Raw genomic sequence first — 19,836 nt, 5'->3', positions numbered from 1 at the left:
GTGTGTAAAATTAAGAAGACCGGATATGGTATAGTTATTCAGTAATGGAGAGGCAACACTATAATCTGGCTTTGTCAATAACTGTACGGTGTAATTAACGTTATATGCGATTAGTGAAGATTATATTTACGAAAAATGATTCTTATGAAAGTGATTTTGTTGACAGGGCTGTCACAAGATTAAATCGTCACTCTGCCTCAAGATATCTATATAGAATAGTAACACAGAGAATAACTGTGTGCATTAGTGGGGTAAAGAGACAGAAGTAGAGAGACAGAGAGAGAGAGAGAGAGAGAGAGAGAGAGAGAGAGAGAGAGAGAGAGAGAGGAGGAGGAGGAATTCATTTTGAATTTCTCGTTTTTGAGTAATAGCCCACTTACGTTACTATAATTGCAGGTCCCACGCTCAATGCAGCTCAGATATGATTGCATGACTATATATATATATATATATATATATATATATATATATATATATATATATATATATATATATATATATATATATATATATATATATATATATATATATATATGTATGTGTGTGTGTGTGTGTGTAATTTAATGACCAGTAGACTCTACATACTGTTCATATATATATATATATATATATATATATATATATATATATATATATATATATATATATATATATATATATATATATATATATATATATATATATAATTAACTCCCGAACAATGCGATGAATATAATCTAATTTATTCATTACACAATTGTTAAAATGTGATTGCGATGGTTCATTATTGTGCCTTATGACGGTTACTGTTATCAGTTACACCCTAACTATGAAATTCGCTGACCACAGAAAACGATGGCCTCAAAATACTGCAATTAGAAGTTTTTCATCTTTTTCTTTTCTATTATAGGATAAAATTTCCGAAATTCAGCAGGAAATTAAATTATAAATGCACGGATACTGGGACACTTGAGTTCTATATCTGTTTGTAAATTGAAATGTAACAAGCAAAAAATGTGGTCCATGAAACTTTAACCACGTCCCTGTGGTGGCCTATCCTATATCGTTGCCAGAAGCACAATTATGACTAACTTTAACCTTAAATAAAATAAAAACTACTGAGGCTAGTGGGCTGCAATTTGGTATGTTTGATGATTGGAGGGTGGATGATCAACATAACCTCAGTACTTTTTAAGATCTGAGGGCGGATAAAAAAGTGCGGACGGACAGACAAAGCAGGCTCAATAGTTTTCTTCTACAGAAAACTAAAACCTATCATTGTACTTTTATTTGTATTTTTATTTAAATCGATCAATCTGTTTTGGCTCTATGAAAGTGCAAAGTTACACAATACCACTGTAAGAAAGTTTCGTATATTTCAATTGATAGGTAAAATATTCACACAACTGATGATGAATTTTCACTTATTTTATGCAAAAAATCTTATTCTTATCAATTCAAGGCAACCTGTTTTTAGAAAAATCTTACAAATATAGGTGATCACGTCTGTACTGTCAAACCACGTTCTAGACAGTCTGTCAAACAGACTTCTCTTTGCTTATGCGGCCATGAAAGTCTTTCTGTCTCAGGCACATTACAAAACAGGTTAGCACACGGATAATTTCTCCTATGTTTCGCAGGTTAAAATGCCTTTTCATCTCTTTCATAGACTAAACCTCTATTTTCTCCTCCATGAGTAAAGTCTCTATTGGAAAAACAGCTCCACTGCTATGTATGGGTACAAATGTATTTAAAAATAAAATTCTACAGAGAGCTTTCCCGAAAGCTGTTCTGTAGAGATTTATTTGTAAACATTTATACCCATTCATAACCGTGGATTTGTTATGTCCATTTCAAGACTCATGCTACTCTGAGGATGTTTCAAAGTCTCTATTTTTGTTCAAATGTTGCAGATGTCACTGGATTCTCTCATTCTACAAAGCCGTTTGTTACACTCCCGAGATACTTCGTATTCAGCTCATACAAACCTACAAATAGTTTATAATTTCCACCATTACCCAACACCCTTTTGTTAAGCTCAGAGTCGAAGGAGAGGGGTAACGAAATGACCTTTCCCATCACATCCTCGCACGGGGAGCCGTGATGATAACCCTCCTTGCCAAAGCAGTTCATGTAGCCATCTTGTCTTCCCTATTTTTTAGGTCATGAGTGAATTGGTTTTTTTTGCAGGTCAAGAGTAAACTTTTTTTTGCAGGTCACCAGGAATTTTTTTTCAGGTCACAAGCAAATTTTTCTTGCAGGTCATGAGCGAATTGGCATTTTTTTTTTTTACAGGTCACGAGCTAGTTGGTATTTTTGCAGGTCATGAGCAGTCGTTTTTTTGCAGGTCACAAGCATTTTTTTTCTTTTTACAGGTCATAAGCGAATTTTTTTTGCAGGTCATGAACAATTTATATATTGCAGGTCACGGGTGAATTGGTTTTTGTTCCAGGTCACAAGCGATTTTTTTTGCAAGTCACGAGCAATTTTTTTTGCAAGCCATGAGTGAATTTGTTTTGCAGGTCATGAGTGCATTGTTTTTTTTTCACGAGGGATTTATTATTCAGGTCACGAGAGAATTATTTTTTTTGCTGTTCATGAGCGAATTGTTTTGTTTTTTACAGGTCACGAGCGAATTGGTTTTCTTGCAGGTCATGAGTAAATTGGTTATTTTTAGGTCATGAGTGATATTTTTTGCAGGTCTCGAGCGATTTTTTTTGCAGGTCATGAGTGAATTTTTTAATGCATGTCACAAGCGAATTTATTTTCTTTTGCAAGTCATGAACAAATTTGTATTTCTTTGCAGGTCATGAGCAAATTGCTTTTTATCCAGATCACGAGTGAATTGTTTATTTTTTGGCAGGTCCCAAGGATTTTTTTTTTTTTTGCTTATCTTTTTTTTGTATGTCACGAGCGATTTTTTTTGCAGGTCATGAGCAATTTTTTTTTTTTTTTGCAAGTCAAAAGCGAACCTTTTTCGGCATTTCATGAGCAGTATTTTTTTTTTTAGGTCACGAGCAAATTTTTTTTATTTGCAGGTCACAAGCAAATTTATTTTGCAGGTCAGGGGAGAATTTTTTTTAGGTCACAAGTAAGTTTTTTTTGCAAGTCACCAGCATTTTTTTTGCAGGTAACAAGCAATTTATTTTTTTAAGGTTACGAGTATTTTTTTTTTTTGGGGGGGGAGGCAAAGAGAGAATATTTTGTAGGGTACGAGCAATTTGGTTTTTTAAAGGTGACGAGCGAGATTTTTTTTGCAAGTTACGAGCGATTTTTAGGGGGGCACGTCCCAAGCAAATTGTTTTTCCTTTTGCAGGTCATTCGCAATTTTTTTGCAGGTCATGAGCGCAGTTTTTCAGGTCATGAGCAAAATTTTTGCAGGTCACAAGTGAATTGGTTTCTTTGCAGGTCATGAGCAATTTTTTTTTTGCAGGTCACGAGCAAATTTTTTTGCAAGTCATGATCAAATTTTCTGTGCAGATCATGAGCGATTTTTTTTTTTTTTTTGCAGGTCACGAACGAATTGATTTTTTTTTTTTTGGCAGGTCATGAGCGAATTTTTTTTTTTTTGCAGGTCACGGGCGATTTTTTATTTTTTTGCAGGTCACGAGTGATTTATTTTTTTTTTTGCAGGTCACGAGCGCTTTTTCATTTTTTTTGCAGGTCACGAGCGATTTTTTTTTAATTTTTTTTGCAGGTCACGAACGAATGACAATATACTGGATCACGGTGCAAGACCTGAACGACGTTCCTCCAGTCTTCGATCACCTGAACGGCATCTACGAGGTGGAACTGCCGGAGAATCGAGAGGTTGGAAAGTCTACGGGAGTCAAGTTGGCCGTCGAGGACTCTGATGTCGGTAAGGATGCTGTTTTTGTTAGGAATATTCAGTGTCTGAGTCCGTTTTACACAACAGCCGGAAGCCACATTAAGGATATTGTTTTTGTTATGAACGTTCTTTTTCTGAGTCCGTTTTACACAACAGCTGGAGGCCTCATTAAGAATATTGTTTTTGATGTGAATGTTCTTTTTCTGAGTCTGTTTTACACAAGCGTAGAGCGGAAGGTCTGTTAGGACGAGCACAAGGGAGGAGATTCCCGATGTAGTTAGAGTTAAGAAGTTTTAGAACCTTTAGTTCTCGCGAGACATGTAGAACTTTATTTAACCTTCATATATTTTTTTCTTTATAGAGACACCTAAAGCCATCATCTTTTATAAATATGAAAAAGGTAGCCCTAACAATAATGCCTACTGTCCTGCAAACATAACTGTTTTAATGATAAAGTTTTAAAGACTTATTTGAAAGGCATATTCAAATATTCCTTTCATCCTCTGAAATATCATCATAGGAAACAATATCTTTAAGGTAACGAGCGACAGTACTCAGAAAAAAATGGCTTCTAATTAAATCTTCCCTAGCTACGCTCAATTTGAAAGGTCCTAATTTACCTCCTTTTTTCCCTCTCTCCAGTGAACCTTTTCGAGTACCAGATCGTGGAAGGCAACGGGGAGCAGAAGTTCCGAATCGACGAAGTAACGGGCGAGATCCTTGTCAACAAAGTCTTGGACTATGACCATCCCGTGTACGACCGAAATGTAGGTAGCCACAGTTACCATGTTATTCTCTTACTTTTCTTCTTTTCCTGCCTTCCTACCTTTGCGTTCTTCCCGCATCATCACCCGTAGCGGGGTAGTACCGACAGTGCACCTAATGTGGTGCACTGTGAGCATTACTTGAAAATGTTTGCAGCGTCCCATCAGCCCATTGCTATACCCAATTTGTAGCCTTTTACTTTACTTCCATTCCCTCTTCCTTTTCAGTCTTGCGTTAATAATTTACTTACATTTTATTTATTTATTTATTTACTAATTTCCTAATTTATCTATTTCTCTAACAACTGATCTCTTCTTTCTGTATTTTCCATTACCTTCTGTAACTTCTTTCGAATGAACACCATTTGCTTTGGAAGCTTGAATTTCAATGGCCCCTGTGCGCTTGTTCCTTATGAGTAGAGTTTATCTTCTGAATAATAATAATAATAATAATAATAATAATAATAATAATAATAATAATAATAATAATAATAATAATAATAATAATAATAATCTATTATTTTTTAATGCAATGGTGGGGGTTTTCTCCTAGTTCTACCCGTAAAGCACTGTGCATCATCGCCTTTCTTTTCTGGATCTCTTATATCTTGCTGTCCAACCACTCCAACTGCCTCTTTTCATTGTCTTAAGCGCTGAGTGGCCGGAAGTGCCCCAGTCCTTGTCTTGGCAGCCCAGATTTCATTATAAAGTCTTCCTGAATTACAATGATTTCTATGTACTTAATATAAGATGATATTTAAAATACTGTTTTGATTTGTAATCAGTGCTTTTGTTTCCATTCTTTGTCAATATCATCACTGGACATTGTTAGAAAATCTTTAGTGTAAACAGCATCATCCTGAAACTCGGTTTTCAGTATTTTCACGTTTCGTGAAAATACTTTTATATTTGATGTATTTGATGTAAAATATCATTATTGTCTTCATATACAGTAAACTGTACTGTATTCATATCATAATTGTAATAAGGAATTGTTTTGACATTTCGTTCGCAATTGTTTCGATATCATGAGAATATTACTGATTACCACCTGCATCGTCTATGCATCATTAAGCGTTAGAAATTGTAAGGTCAACGATTTTCTACTAGAGTTAAGCAGTAAGCTTAGTGAATTTGGAGTTCTGTTTGAACTTTATTCCATCTTTCTTCTATGTAAATCTCTCGTTTGAATATGCACGTATTTGTTTATTTTATAAGAACTAATTAGAATTGTGTATATATTTATTTTTCGTGGTAAATGTTAAATGAATACCATACTTACTTACTTCTTACTTCCGCTCCCAGTAAGGCTTTTCAGACTGTCAGTCAGTGGGATCTGTCGTCTCCTCAACTCTCCTCTGTTTTCAAAAACTCCCTCTCTTCTTGACTGTTCAATTTTGGCAAGTTATTCTTTGTCAGGATCTTCTGTACTTAATCACTCTAGCGTTTACGTGGTCTACCTCTTGATCTCCATCCATCAAGTGTCCAATCCCACCTCCACTTCACAATTCTACTTTCATCCTTTCTCGTTAGGTGACCTAGCCATATCAGCTGTCCATTCTCAGTTTTAGCTATCATTTAATCAAATGATGATGATGATAATGATGATGATGATGATAATGATAATATTATTATTATTATTATTATTATTATTATTATTATTATTATTATTATTATTATTATTATTCAGAAAATAAAAATCCTATTCATATGGAATTATCCCACAGGGCCATTACTTTATTAGCTTCCAATTAATATTAGTGTTCATTATTATTATTATTATTATTATTCAGTTTAGAAAAATTATTATTATTCAAAGTAAAGATGAAGAATTCATATTCATAATACCATGGATCTGGTCCCAATAAAACTCGACCTTTACCATTGACTTGAAATTTAATGGATCAAAGGTTAATTGTTCATTGTTTAGATCATTAGCCTTTCTTGAAGTTTTCGACAGGTTCTTTCCAAAAATAAAAAGTTCAATTGGGCAGTAATGACTGACAAGAGGTGACAAACAAATTGGGGGAAGCAGAACAAAACCAAAAGTTAGTTTTGCCTTTTAAAATTAATTTTCTTTTCAAAAATGTTTTCAAGCTGAACGAGAGGGTGTCAGATTTAATCAGGAATTCACTTAATCAGAAAAAATTTGGTTTTAAAATGATAAAAAAAGTAAGTATCAGACTCCAAATCTATTTGTTAACTTTTTTTTTATTTATTTATTTAGAAATTTATTTTTATTATTTAGTAAATTTTACATAAATCCATTTAACAAATCATTATTGAGCAGCAACATTGTTGTTGCTGTTGCGTTTAGGCAGTTCACTCTATAATAAATACATCAACAAACCAACAGAAGTTTTCAAACAGCATAATTTCATTAAAACTGCAGGACATCTAAACGGAGCTGATACAGCAACTTCTTCTTTGGGTTCTGTTTCAGGTCCTGAGACACAGTTCCACAAGCCGTCTGACTCCACAACAGAGTCGTTACGACAACCACCTTCGCGTCCAAAAGAATGCAACGTCACCTTCGGGAAAGGTGCTGTTTCTGAGTCGAGTTTGACTCGTCTCCTTCTCATATGCTTGTCTTGACCTGACTTCATAATTTTTCTTTGGTCTTGACACCATCCACTCATACGTTTGTCTCTCAGCCAGCAAGAAAAACAAAAACAAAAGGATTTTTTCTTGCTTTCTACTTTTTTTCAGTTTTCTTATAAACAACCTACTAAAGGGAACAATTGGCAAACGATTGTTCCTAATAACATTTGTTCATTCGAAATCAGTTTTTTAGCAGAAGGTAGTTTGGGAAATACAGAAAGAGGATAATTTCATGCTTTCATCTTGCTTATTTTTAGTCTAGTAAAAAAAACTTTCAAATTAGCAAAGTAGCTTCGTTTTAAATGATCTTGATTAAAGCCTTTCTTCATAACAACTTGCATCGACATATGTTTACCAGCAGCAGAGGGTCCATGGTCTTCCAATAAATCTATTCGACCCTTTACCAGCAAGACCAGTTCTAATTAATGGATCAATGGTTAATCGTTCTTTGTTTTTTAGATCATTTCTTGTTAATAATTTGAAGTTTTCATCTAGGATTGAACGTTTAGCCTTTTCATTAATTTCCGTGCTTTTAGCTTCGTTTTCATCATCTGCTTTGAAAACGAGCCTTTTCAGTAATTTCATTATGAACAGTCTTGTGATCCCTTTCTCACAGTTACTTTCATCTAGCTTTGTTTTCCATATTATTTTAAGCCTTTCTTAATAAGTTGATGCTTCAAGCTTCGTTTTCTTATAGTCACGTTTTACTTTCTTGATGTCTTCCGCTTTCATCGTTTCATTTTTCGTGGAGTTTCAAGTTAATAATTTCCATGCTTTCATCTAGAGTTTTCCTTATAGTCTTGTACTTCAGATTTCTTAATAATTTCCATGATTTTCTAGCTTCGTTTTTATGGTCTTGGGACAGCCTTTCTTGGTTTCATCTAGCTTTGTTTTCCATATAGAATGTTTTCATCTAGCTTCGTTTTCCTTCACTCTTGTACTTCAGCCTTTCTTAATAATCCACTTTCATCTAGCTTGTTTCCTTTATAGTCTTGGGTTCTGCTTTCATCTTTCATTTTCAGTCTTGAGAATTTCCGTGCTTTCATCTAGTTTTATTTTCCAAATACGACTTTCTTAATAAGCTTTCAACCTTCCGGCTGAAAGTCTTTATCATCGCCTTTCACAATAATTTCAACGACTTTCATCCAGCCCGTGTTCGAGAAGAGCAATCTAGCAGTTTTCCTTATAGCTTTTACAGAAAATTTCCATGCGATCTAGCAACGTCATAGTCTTGTACTTCAGCCTTTCTTAATAATTTCGAGCTTTCATCTAGCTTTCCTTTTCCTTATAGTCTTGTACTTCAGCTTTCTCAATAATTTGTGTGTTTTCATCTATTTTTGTATTCCTTATACTCTTCTACATCAGACTTTTTCATAATTTCCTTGCTTTCATCTTACTTCATTTTCCTTATAGTCTTGTACTTCAGCCTTTCTCATAATTTCCGTGCTTTCATCTACCTTCGTTTTCCTTATAGACTTTTACTTTAGCCTTTCTTAATAATTTCTGTGTTTTCATCTAGCTTCGTTTTCCGTACAGTCTAGTATTTCAGCCTTTCTTCATATTTTCTGTATTTTCTCTAGCTTCGTTTTCCATATTACTTTTACTTTAATCTTTCTCAGTAATTTCCGTGCTTTTATCTAGCTTCGTTTTCCCATATAGTCTTGTACCAGCCTTTCTCAATAATTTCCGTGCTTTCATCTAGCTTTGTTTTCCATATAGTCTTTTACTTTAGCCTTTCTCAATAATTCCCTGTGCTTTCATCTAGCTTCGTTTTCCTTATAGCTTGTAATTCAGCCTTTCTCAATAATTTCCGTGCTTTCGTTTAGCTTCGTTTTCCTTATAGTCTTGTACTTCAGTCTTTATTAATAATTTACGTGGTTTCATTTATATTTGTTTTCCATAGAGACTTTTTCTTTAATTTCCATGCTTTCATCTAATTTGTTTTCATATACAGAATCTTAATCATTTCTGTGCTTTCATGTTTTCATTCTTGTACTTCAGCCTTTCTCGATAATTTCCGTGCTTTCATCTACCTTCGTTTTCCTTATAGTCTTGTACTTCAGCCTTTCTTAATAATTTTTGTGCTTTCATTTAGCTTCATTTTCTTTATTGTCTTGTACTTCAGCCTTTCTTAATGATTTCTGTTCTTTCATCTAGCTTCGTTTTACTTTTAATCTTATACTTCAGCCTTTCTTAATAATTTCTGTGCTTTTATTTAGCTTTGTTTTCCATATAGTCTTTAACTTTAGCCTTTCTTAATAATTTCCATGCTTTTATTTAGCTTTGTTTTCCTTTAGACTTGTATAGTCTTTCTTCATAATTTTCATGTTGTCATTTTCTTAGTTTTCTTATATTCTTGTACTTCTTTCTTAATAATGTGCTTGCTTTGATTTAGCTTCATTTTCCTTGTATTATTGTATAAGCCTTTCTTAATAATTTCATTTCATCTTGCTTATAGTCTTTCTTATTTCCTTCAGTCTAGCTTTAGACTTTCTTCATAATTTTCATGCTTTCATTTAGCTTAGTTTTCCTTATATCTTGTGCTTCCTCCTTTCTTAATAATTTGCATGCTTTGATTTAGCTTCATTTTCCTCATATTCTTGTACTTCAGCATTTCTTAATAATTTCCATGTCTTCATCTAGCTTTGTTTTCCTTATTTCTTGTACTTCCCCCTTTCTTCATAAGTTCCATGCTTTCATTTAGCTTCGTTTTCTTACAGTCTTGTACATCAGCCTTTCACTATAATTTCCGCGCTTCCGTCTAGCTTAGTTTTCCTTATATTCTTGTACTTCAACCTTTCTTAATAATTTCCATGCTTTCATCTAGCTTCGTTTTCCTTTTAGTCGTGTACTTCAACTTTTCACCCATCTTTCATCTAGTTTTCTTATAGTTTTGTACTTCAGCCTTTCTCAATAATTTCTGTGCATTCATCTTGCTTCGTTTTCCTTATAGTCTTGTAATTCAGTTTTTCTTCATAATTTTCTGTGCTATCGTCTAGCTTCGTTTTTTAGTCTTATACTTCAGCCTTTCTTAATTTTGCATGCTTTCATCTTGTTCCATTTTTTTAGTCTTGTACTTAGCCTTTCAATAATTTCCATGCTTTCATATAGCTTTGTTTTCCTTATAGGCTGTACTTTAGCCTTTCTCAATAATTTCTGTGCTTTCACCTAGCTTTGTTTTCCTTATAGTCTTTGACTTCAACCTTTCTCAGTAATTTCCGTGCTTTCATTTAGCTTTGTTTTCCTTATAGTCTTGTACTTCAGCCTTTCTTAATAATTTCCATGCTTTCATTTAGCTTCATTTTCCTTACAGACTTTTATGATTTCCATGCTTTCTTGAAACTTTTTCCTTATAGTCTTGTACTTCAGCCTTTCTTAATAATTTCCTTTCATTTTGCTTTGTTTTTGTACAGACCTTTACTTTAGCCTTTCTCAATAATTTCCATGCTTTCTTCTAGCTTCGTTTTTTATAGTTTTGTACTTCAGCCTTTCTCAATCATTTCTGTGCTTTCGTCTAGCTTAGTGTTCCTTACAGTCTTGTACATCAGCCTTTCTTCACACTTTTTGTGTTTTCATATAGTTTCGTTTTCCTTTCAGACTTTAATTCAGCCTTTCTTCTTAGTTTCTGTGTTTTCATCTCTTTTCATTTTCCTTATAGTCTTGTAATTCAGCCTTTCTCAATATTTCTGTCTGTTGTCTGCTTCGTTTTCTTTATAGTCTTGTAATTCATCCTTTCTTCAGTTTCTTTGCTTTCATTTAGTTTCGTTTTTCTTATAGTCTTGTACTTCGTTTTTCAATAATTTAGTGCTTTCATCTAGCTTGTTTTAATTCAGTCTTGTACTTAGCCTTTTCAATAATTTCTATGCTGTCATCTTGCTTCATTTTCTTTATAGTCTTGTACTTCAGACTTTCTTCATAATTTTGTGCTTTCATTTAGCTTGTTTTTTTATAGTCTTATCTCAGCCTTTTCCAATAATTTCCGTGTTTCATCTAGCTTGTTTTAGTCTTACACTCAGCTTTCTCAATAACCTTCATCTTTGTTTTCCTTACATATTCTGTCTTTCTCAATAATTTCCGCACTTTTGTAACATCTTATTTTGTACTTCAGCCTTTTAGAAATTTTTGTCTTTTGTTTAGCCTTGATATAATCAGTAACAACTACCAATAAATAAAGTAGAATAATTAGCATAAACACTGAAAGATGGGGTTGCTGAGCACATACAGCTACCCATATAAGATATTGGGAATTATATTTGACATTTGCCACGTATATAGAGATCTAAATTATGATTAAGTCGTAGGTGTTCATCTAGTGTGTATTATTTTGTTTTTGCTGTTCAGCTAATGCCGTCAAGAGGTCTGCTTTACTTTCTGGTATTAATCAAAGGTTAACAGAGAATATCATTCTTGTTGTCAGTATTCAAACGATTTTTCGAGACTCTGATTTATTTTTGATCGCGAACAGTTACAGAGAACAAATCCTTATTGAAGTGTCGTCTGACATTAACAGATGTTCTTATAATTATATTCCTATTTCTCCAGGGGCAATTTTCTTTTATGACCAGTAAGTATCGAGAGATCAATTAGAATAATACAAATAATAATCCTGTTTGCGGTGTGGTGTATTCGTTAATGGAGGGTGGGGTTTACCTCTAGGTGTTATTTAAGAATGAGTCCACACCACAGTCAAACATGTCATAAACACACGTCAACAACCTATCGCTTACATATCACAAACAAGTTGAAAACAAGTCAACGACCGTAAATGGAGAACGAATCTTTAGCAAATGCTGGATAACCGTTGGTTACAACTACTAATAAGTCGTTGACTTGTATTCAACCTGTTTGTGATGTGTGTGCGATAAGTTATTTTTTTATACGTTTTACTGTAGTGTGGAGGCAACCTAGGGTAACAGATGATGATCTACGTTTATTGTAAGAAACACAAGGCTGAATGACAGGAGGCTTGTATCTTGTCATTTTTCATGGCTATCGATACTTGATAAACAAAATTTTTTAATGTCTTTTTCTCAGGTATCCGCACTAGACCCGGACTTACCCAACAGTGTCGACCAAAACATGCTGTATTACCTGTCTCCAATCGAGCTCCACAACTTCACCATAGACAGCAAGACTGGAGGCTTGTTGCTGAAGGGAGTGAGTATCTAAATTTATGGTTATGTTTCCAAACACTTCCTGTCTGCTGTGGGGAGTTTTAATATTTGTAGTAGAGAAGATGTCAGTTTGATGCCATTATTTTGAGGGAACAGATGTGAGCACGAATTGTTTTTGTGATGTTAATGCGGTTTTCCCTTTCCGAACTTTCAGCCACAAAAGAGCTAAAGGCAAAAGAGGAAAGAGGTCTCCTCCTTCTTCCTCCATTTTACAATGAGCGAGAGCTGCCTATAAAACCGTGAATTTTTATGCCTTCAGTGCTTGGATCGCGAGTCTGCTAAGAAGGGCATAATGACCTTGTATCCGAGAGCCAACGACGAAGGAGGAAGAGGTCATGATGCTGACCCCGCCACCGTTCATCTGGTCATACAAGATCTCAATGACAACCACCCGCACATACATCTGCCGGTGAGTGCTGTACAGAATCACTTTTCCTTTCTCGAAACTGAGATGAATTTATCTGTTCCGTTGAGATACACATAAACCTCATTTACAAGCATCTCGCATCACACGTAGCCTATAATACCATTCTCTCCTAATTTAAACACGGCCACAAACAAATTCTTTGTCAAATGTCCACGGTTTACTATTCCGGGATGCACTACCTTAATCACGCCACAATTCGTGACATTACTCTCACATACAAATGAGAATCAACAGCACTATTTCTGTCGCCATCCATATTAACATTTGTTACTCCATCTCCTGGTTTCCATTCACCTCAATAACCGTACTCTTGATCACATTCACTTTCATCTTTCTCCACCTACACATACTTTCATACTCTTTCGCTGAGTCCTGCTGTTTCTCTTCCAAATCTCCATATTCTTTGGAACTTTGAATTTCAAGTCAGTGGCCCTATGGGCTTGTTCCCATATGAATAAGGTTCATCTTCTGAATAATAATAATAATAATAATAATAATAATAATAATAATAATAATAATAATAATAATAATAATAATAATAATAATAATAATAATAATAATAATAATAATGCCGCATTCTTTGCAAGCATCAAACCATTCTGTGGGTCGTGCAAGACTCCTTTTTCTGCCCCGTAGCTTTGTATCCATATCCTATACGTCCTCTAATTTTCGACATCACTCCACCCATAGATATTAGATATGTATATAAACCGCAGAGACATATAACACTTTCCTAAGACCAGGGTCTACACCAAATAAGTCATTCTATCGTTTGCATAATCTAACATTATCTTAACTTTCATCACATAAAACTACATCCTCAGCAATATCACAAAAGAATTCTTCTCAGTATTATATGTGTTTTTCTAGGTCCATGTAGTACGTATATGGTTAGATCCGTTTGATCTCAAACTTCAAATAATTATTTGGCCAAAAGAGCTTCTTCCACACACGCTCTACCCTCTTGAACCTGCAATGCTTCTCCTCTGTCAGTCCCTCTATCATATCCCATGTTCTCAATCAGATCCCCTAGCAACGTCTTCCCAAGTATACTAATTAACATAATATCCACTATTATTCCTGAAGCCACCTCTACTTCTTAAACAATATCTCGAGGAGTAGCTTTTACTCATGTCTGTTTTTGTAACCTTTCTGCCTTTCTTACATTTTTTTATGAACTTTGTAAGCCACTCTATTACTTCAGTCTACGGTGTCTATATTTTTCTCCAAAATTTTAATTATAGCCTCATATTACGTGCATAAGTATTCATGAATTAAAACTAATCCCTCCAGCTCTTCTGTTACATTCATATTTGCCTGTCTACTACCCTCCATATACCGTGCCTCTTTGATATCCTCATTTTATCAACACTGGACTGTATTGAACTCTTCTCAGCAGTATCTCTTCATTTGTCAGTTGTTCAAAGATCAGTTTGCTCATTAACCTTTCTCTCCGGATTTACATCCCTAAAGACCAACTTTTTCTCCGTGAAGTATTTTTAATAAAGTTGTCATCAGACTTAGATTATTTTTTTTTCCAAAGTTTGACATTAACTGTTGCATTCATCATATATGCTGATGTATGATCAACTCTTTCATCCTGCAGCTTCGTATTTATAATCTCGTTGTTACGTTAACTAACCCTTTGCTTTTGTACCTGTTCGTAAACAGCTTTACCGACAAGTTCCCTTTGTTGATCTGTGATTCTCTTGACACAAAATTCTTCTTTCATTATGAACGTCATAGAAGTGTTTATGTCAGCTTTGCCTTTCATGTGGTTAGATTTGTATAATATTCTTACTTCCCTTCTCACCGAACCACTTTTCTAGACATTCTTCTCATAAAACATCTTCCAGTAGACATCATGTACCTTCAACCACGGGGTTGTAGTGCCGTCAGTGCACGCCAGGTGTTGCACTGAAGGCATTGCTGAAGGGTGTTTGCTGCGTCCTTTCTGCAGCTAGATGCACCCACTTCAGTTTTCAGTTCTTCTTTTCTAAATGAAACATCTGGGCGGTAATATCCAAGTATTGCGCTTACAAATGGTGCGATAACATTCTGTTATAAGATTGCTGGCCTTGAATAAGAGATATTTGTATCTGAATGGCAGATATAACACAGAGAAAGTTGTGGTTGTTGCAATGGTTGATTTTCATAGTATATCTGGATCAGGAATTAATGCAAGGCTAAGGAATGTGGATACGAAAAAGATGTAATAAAATGGTTGGCTTAGGTGAAAAGATGAATAAGTGTTATGAGCTGGTTAGCTCACGTGTAGAGAGTGGAGGGAAATAGGGTAACAAAAATTGAGAGTTTAGGAGGAGGAGGAGGAGGAGGAGGAGGAGGAGGAGGAGGAGGAGGAGGAGAAGCCGAGGAAATACCAGCAAGATAGTGTGGAAGAGGTATCAGAACAAATGTGCTTGATATGCAGGTAAACAGATTTTGCTTAAGTACTTGGAACAGCTAATGTTTATGAAGACTTCAGGAAAGGAAGCCTCATTTCCGATTTGGCGATCAAGGATGAGCAAAACAGCAGCCTTGTGTTATGTAGAAATATATAGTCATATTTTATGCTTTCACTGGAGCTTGTACTTGTTTGGGTATCTCATTCATTATAATCATGCGCAACGATATAACTTTATGACTTCAGAAATGACAAAGATCGATCAATAAGTTTTGAATGAATTTGACAAATTAATTATTTTTCCTAAAGATAAGTGTATGAATTTATGGCAAATGAATGTAGCTAGAAGCTTTGAAAATATTATTCCTGTATAACTACAAATCAAAAACTATTGCCAAGTCCTTTTACAGAACACTTACTAACCTCTTACATATATCACCTTATGCTGCTTCTCCTTGTATTTTAATAATTTACTTACATTTTTATTTATCTATTTATTTATATGTTAATATATTTGTTTTATAATAACTGATCTCCTCTTTCTGTATTTTCCTTTACCTTCTGTTACTTTTTTCGAATGAACACCATATTTTTGGAAGCCTGAATTTCTAGTCAGTGGCCCTGTGGTGGGCTTGTTCCATATGAATGCGTTCATTTTCTGAATAATAATAATAATAATAATAATAATAATAATAATAATAATAATAATAATAATAATAATAATAATAATAATAATTCAATAAAATGAAACAGGAATTCTCCTCAACGACAGTGTTAGAAAACTGTGAACTAGATTTTGCAGTTTGCATTTGACCCCATTAACAAATTTACTTGTTTTCGTCCACTGCAGGAGAACGGTTACGCCAAAATCATGGAAAACCTGCCCCCCGAAGATGTCGAATCCTTAGTCATAAAGCTTGACGATGTTGATGGCGGTGACCATGGCTGTCCTTGCACCATGGAGTTTGACCCAGGGACTCCAGTTTCTTGGCTGGAGAAGTTCAGTCTCCAGATTGGTGGGTAAGTGTGGCATTCGTCTCTTGATGATAAATATTTCATAGCGAAGAGTTGGGTCGACGCTTCAACAGTTCGCCAAAGATGGAACAACGTCTTTATATGAAACTTTTAGGTTTTATGAATTAATGAAAAACGAAATTATGTAATATGAAATCTATGGGTTTCATAAAGTAGTTATGGATGTATTCCTGTTTGTTATTTCAACAAAGTAGTGATTTTGTTACATTTCAGTTGAAGTTAGTAAAATTGTATTACTCCAGAAGTCATAATTATAATAACAATAATCATTAACTCTTCTTGTGATCCGTGACCCTAACACTGGTTTAAAAAGGGAGGGGAATAAAAGAAAAGGCGTCTAATCACCTTGATGCTCTCTCTCTCTCTCTCTCTCTCTCTCTCTCTCTCTCTCTCTCTCTCTCTCTCTCTCTCTCTCTCTCTGACAAACACACACAAACCTTGTTTACCTGAAGTTCCTTGCTCTCTCGACATAAGCTCTGTTTAAGCAGGCTGCTCTAAATGGTTACATATTCATTAAGATGTTTTGAAAACGACGAGGTTTACTCGAAATACAGAGATAGAATGAAGTGAATCTATAATGCTGATGTGTATATAACAAGTATCTCTGTTTACCTTTCCCATTTCAGAGGAAGGTCCACGTACCGCCTGATTCCCGTGGCGTCGTTGGACCGAGAGGAACAGAAGGTGTGTACTCCCCTTCCCTTCGTGACCCAAGATCAGACGGGGCGGAGGGCATCCGTCTCCTCACCCTAGAGGTCGGGGACGAGAACGATTCTCCAATGTCCGACGGGAGGAGCGAGATTAAGGTCTACAATTACCAGGTACAGTCAACTTTTGTGTTGTATTTTTTATGTCTACTTCTGCTAGAGACTTGTCTCTTTTAGATAGAGTGGTTCGTGATGTTAGGTTTCTGTTCCCTAATATCAGCAGTTAAGACTTAGATTATCGGCGGGTGGTCTCTTGTTTGTCAATTTTCCATAAGTTGTATTTTAACAGAGATCTTTCACATTCTCAATTGATCCCTGAGCCGCTTTATCTGCCGAGGACAACCAGATTCGCTGAACAGCAGCACCAATATCCAGTAAATGTGGCTCACTGTCGAACTTCTCAGTTCCAGAGTCCTTTATTCCTCACACCGTTGGACTATGGAACAGTCTCCCTGAGGATGTCGTGTAATAGTTCAGGCAAAGATGCAGTGCATTACTACCCCAGTGCTATTCTCTTTGCATTTTAATACATCTTTATGTATTTATTAATTTATTAATTTATTTTTTTCTTTTTATAAGTGAGATCTCTTCTTTTTGTATTTCCATTTACCTTCTCTTATTTCTTCCTAATGAACAACATTATATTCTTTGGAAGCTTGAATTTCAAGTCAGTGGCCCATGTGTGTTTATTCCATATGAATAGGGTTCATCTTCTGAATAATAATGATAATTATTGTTGTGAAGCTAAATGGAAACAAGGAAGATTGATTACTGGATGATGGAAGACTACTTGACTTTAACGCGTTTTTTCCTAAATAATAACAAGTTTGTGTAAAATTGTTCATCTTCGTCATTCTAGGGACAGTTCCCATCGATGGTTATCGGAGCTGTTTACATGACGGATCTGGATGACTTCGACCTGGATGACAAGATATTCGAGGTGGATGAAACGACCTCGTCCAATGTTGCTAACTACTTCAAAGTGGACAGGAAGAGTGGCAACATCACGATGTTCAAAGGAACCCCTGCCGGATTGCACTTGCTCAGGGTGAAGGTAAGCCCGTTAAGCCTTTAAATGTTTTCTCTCTTATCCTCTATTATTCTCACTTCCCCAAGTCTGGACCATATTACACGTATCGTCAAAACTCTCTCTCCTGCAAGCCTTAAAACTTTCCCAGATATTCTCTCTTATTCTCTCTTATTCTGTTCCCAAGTCTAGACCATGTTAAAACCTTTACGTACTGTTAAAATACCGTTAAAACCTTCCTTTCCCAAGATACCGTTACACGTTAAAACCTTCCTTTATTCTGTTCCCAAGTCTAGACCATATTACACGTACCGTTAAAACCTTCCTTTCTGCAACCCTCAACAGGCCTCAATGTCGCCTAAAAGCTTGTGTGTGGACATGTTAATATTCTTAACAAATTATCTTAAGAAAGAAATTTACAAAACTCTCTCCCCTGCAGCTGGCCTTTCTGTCGCCCTAAAGCTCGTGTGTATGGACATGTTAAAATGCTTATCAGATTATCTACAGAAATTAACAAAACCTTCGCTCCTGCAGCTGGCCTTCATGCCCTCTAAAGCTTGTGTATATGGACATAGTATTCTCACCAAATTACCTTCAGAAATATACACTGACATCCTCCTAATTTACCGTGAACAGGTGTACGACATATTACGTGTGGAGGCAGCTGTAGGTGAGGTCAGCATCAACGTGGTTGACCTCAATTTTAGCTCCGTTATGAACTCGGGGTCACTCACACTTGCCGATGTCAAGTCTCAACAAATGCTCAGGACAAATAAGGTGAAACATCTGTTGACTGTTTTTGTGACGATTTTCACATCATTTAATTTTCACTTAAGCTAACATTAGATTAATAAACTAGTTTTTAAAATAACATTGTAATTCTACGCATCATTGATAGAATATATTTATTACGAATAAATATTTCACGTATGACCATAATAGCTTATAAAGTAATGGTTTAAGCACAACTCATTTTTCAGTAAAATACTTTTGAAGTCCTATTGTAAAGGTGACTTTGCAATAATATTATAATAATAATTAATAGATACATGTTATTATTTATAATGTAAATAATTATTTCTTACTCAAAATGCTCTGTTATGATGAAAGGCATCTCCTAAATTATAATAAATTTGATCTTCTCATCGGGAAATTTATGAGAAACTCAAACCATTTTTTTTTTTAGCGTATCAGCTGATCTGCCGGAACTCCATGAGTCATATTATCAGTTTAATGTATTTGCTTGAAAAATATCTAAATTATAATAAATTTGATCCTCCCATTAAGGAATTTGTTAGGTACAGAAAATGCTTCATTTTTCTGAGTATATCATTTGATCGGTGTGAGCTGAATGAGTCGTCTTCTTATTGATTTAATGTACGTACGTGGAACCCCTAATTCAGAAACATTTAGCTGGCTGCATTTATGAATCAAAAGGGCCTTAGAACTCCCCCCCCCCCCCGTCTGAAATAGGCATTAGGTGGGGAGACGCTGTACGAGCGCCTGAGGGAAGAGATCGCCAGGATTCACGAAATTCCTCCGAAAAACGTCGACGTCTTCAACATGCAAGACGTCGAAGGTGGAGTTCAAATCCGGTACAACTGCCATGGGTCGCCTTATTACACTGCCGAGAGGTTGGATGGGCTCTTCATGAAAAATAGACTGCAGGTGATCAGAATTTTCGTGATTGTTGATTTGATAGGTTGACACAATGGCATGCTTTTAGCTGATATATATATATATATATATATATATATATATATATATATATATATATATATATATATATATATATATATATATATATATATATATATATATATATATATATGTGTGTGTGTGTGTGTGTGTGTGTGTGTGTGTGACTGTTCATACTGAATATTCACATA

General features: G+C 35.0%; 1 protein-coding gene across 1 annotated transcript in view; it reads left to right on the top strand.

The window, feature by feature from the left end:
• Positions 1 to 19,836, top strand: part of LOC136837856 (DE-cadherin-like) — a 66,715-nt gene that overhangs the window by 32,933 nt on the left and 13,946 nt on the right. The window contains 11 exon segments of the mRNA XM_067102742.1: positions 3,677 to 3,838; positions 4,451 to 4,661; positions 11,639 to 11,737; positions 12,240 to 12,330; positions 12,607 to 12,756; positions 16,029 to 16,198; positions 16,840 to 16,928; positions 16,931 to 17,034; positions 17,780 to 17,974; positions 18,584 to 18,724; positions 19,421 to 19,615. Coding sequence (XP_066958843.1) covers positions 3,677 to 3,838; positions 4,451 to 4,661; positions 11,639 to 11,737; positions 12,240 to 12,330; positions 12,607 to 12,756; positions 16,029 to 16,198; positions 16,840 to 16,928; positions 16,931 to 17,034; positions 17,780 to 17,974; positions 18,584 to 18,724; positions 19,421 to 19,615 — 1,607 coding nt within the window.

This window comes from Macrobrachium rosenbergii, unplaced genomic scaffold (assembly GCF_040412425.1).
Source record: "Macrobrachium rosenbergii isolate ZJJX-2024 unplaced genomic scaffold, ASM4041242v1 13875, whole genome shotgun sequence".
NCBI classification, from domain to species: domain Eukaryota; kingdom Metazoa; phylum Arthropoda; class Malacostraca; order Decapoda; family Palaemonidae; genus Macrobrachium; species Macrobrachium rosenbergii.
The sequence above is the reverse complement of the archived record's forward strand: the minus strand, read 5'-3'. Positions and strand labels throughout refer to the sequence as shown.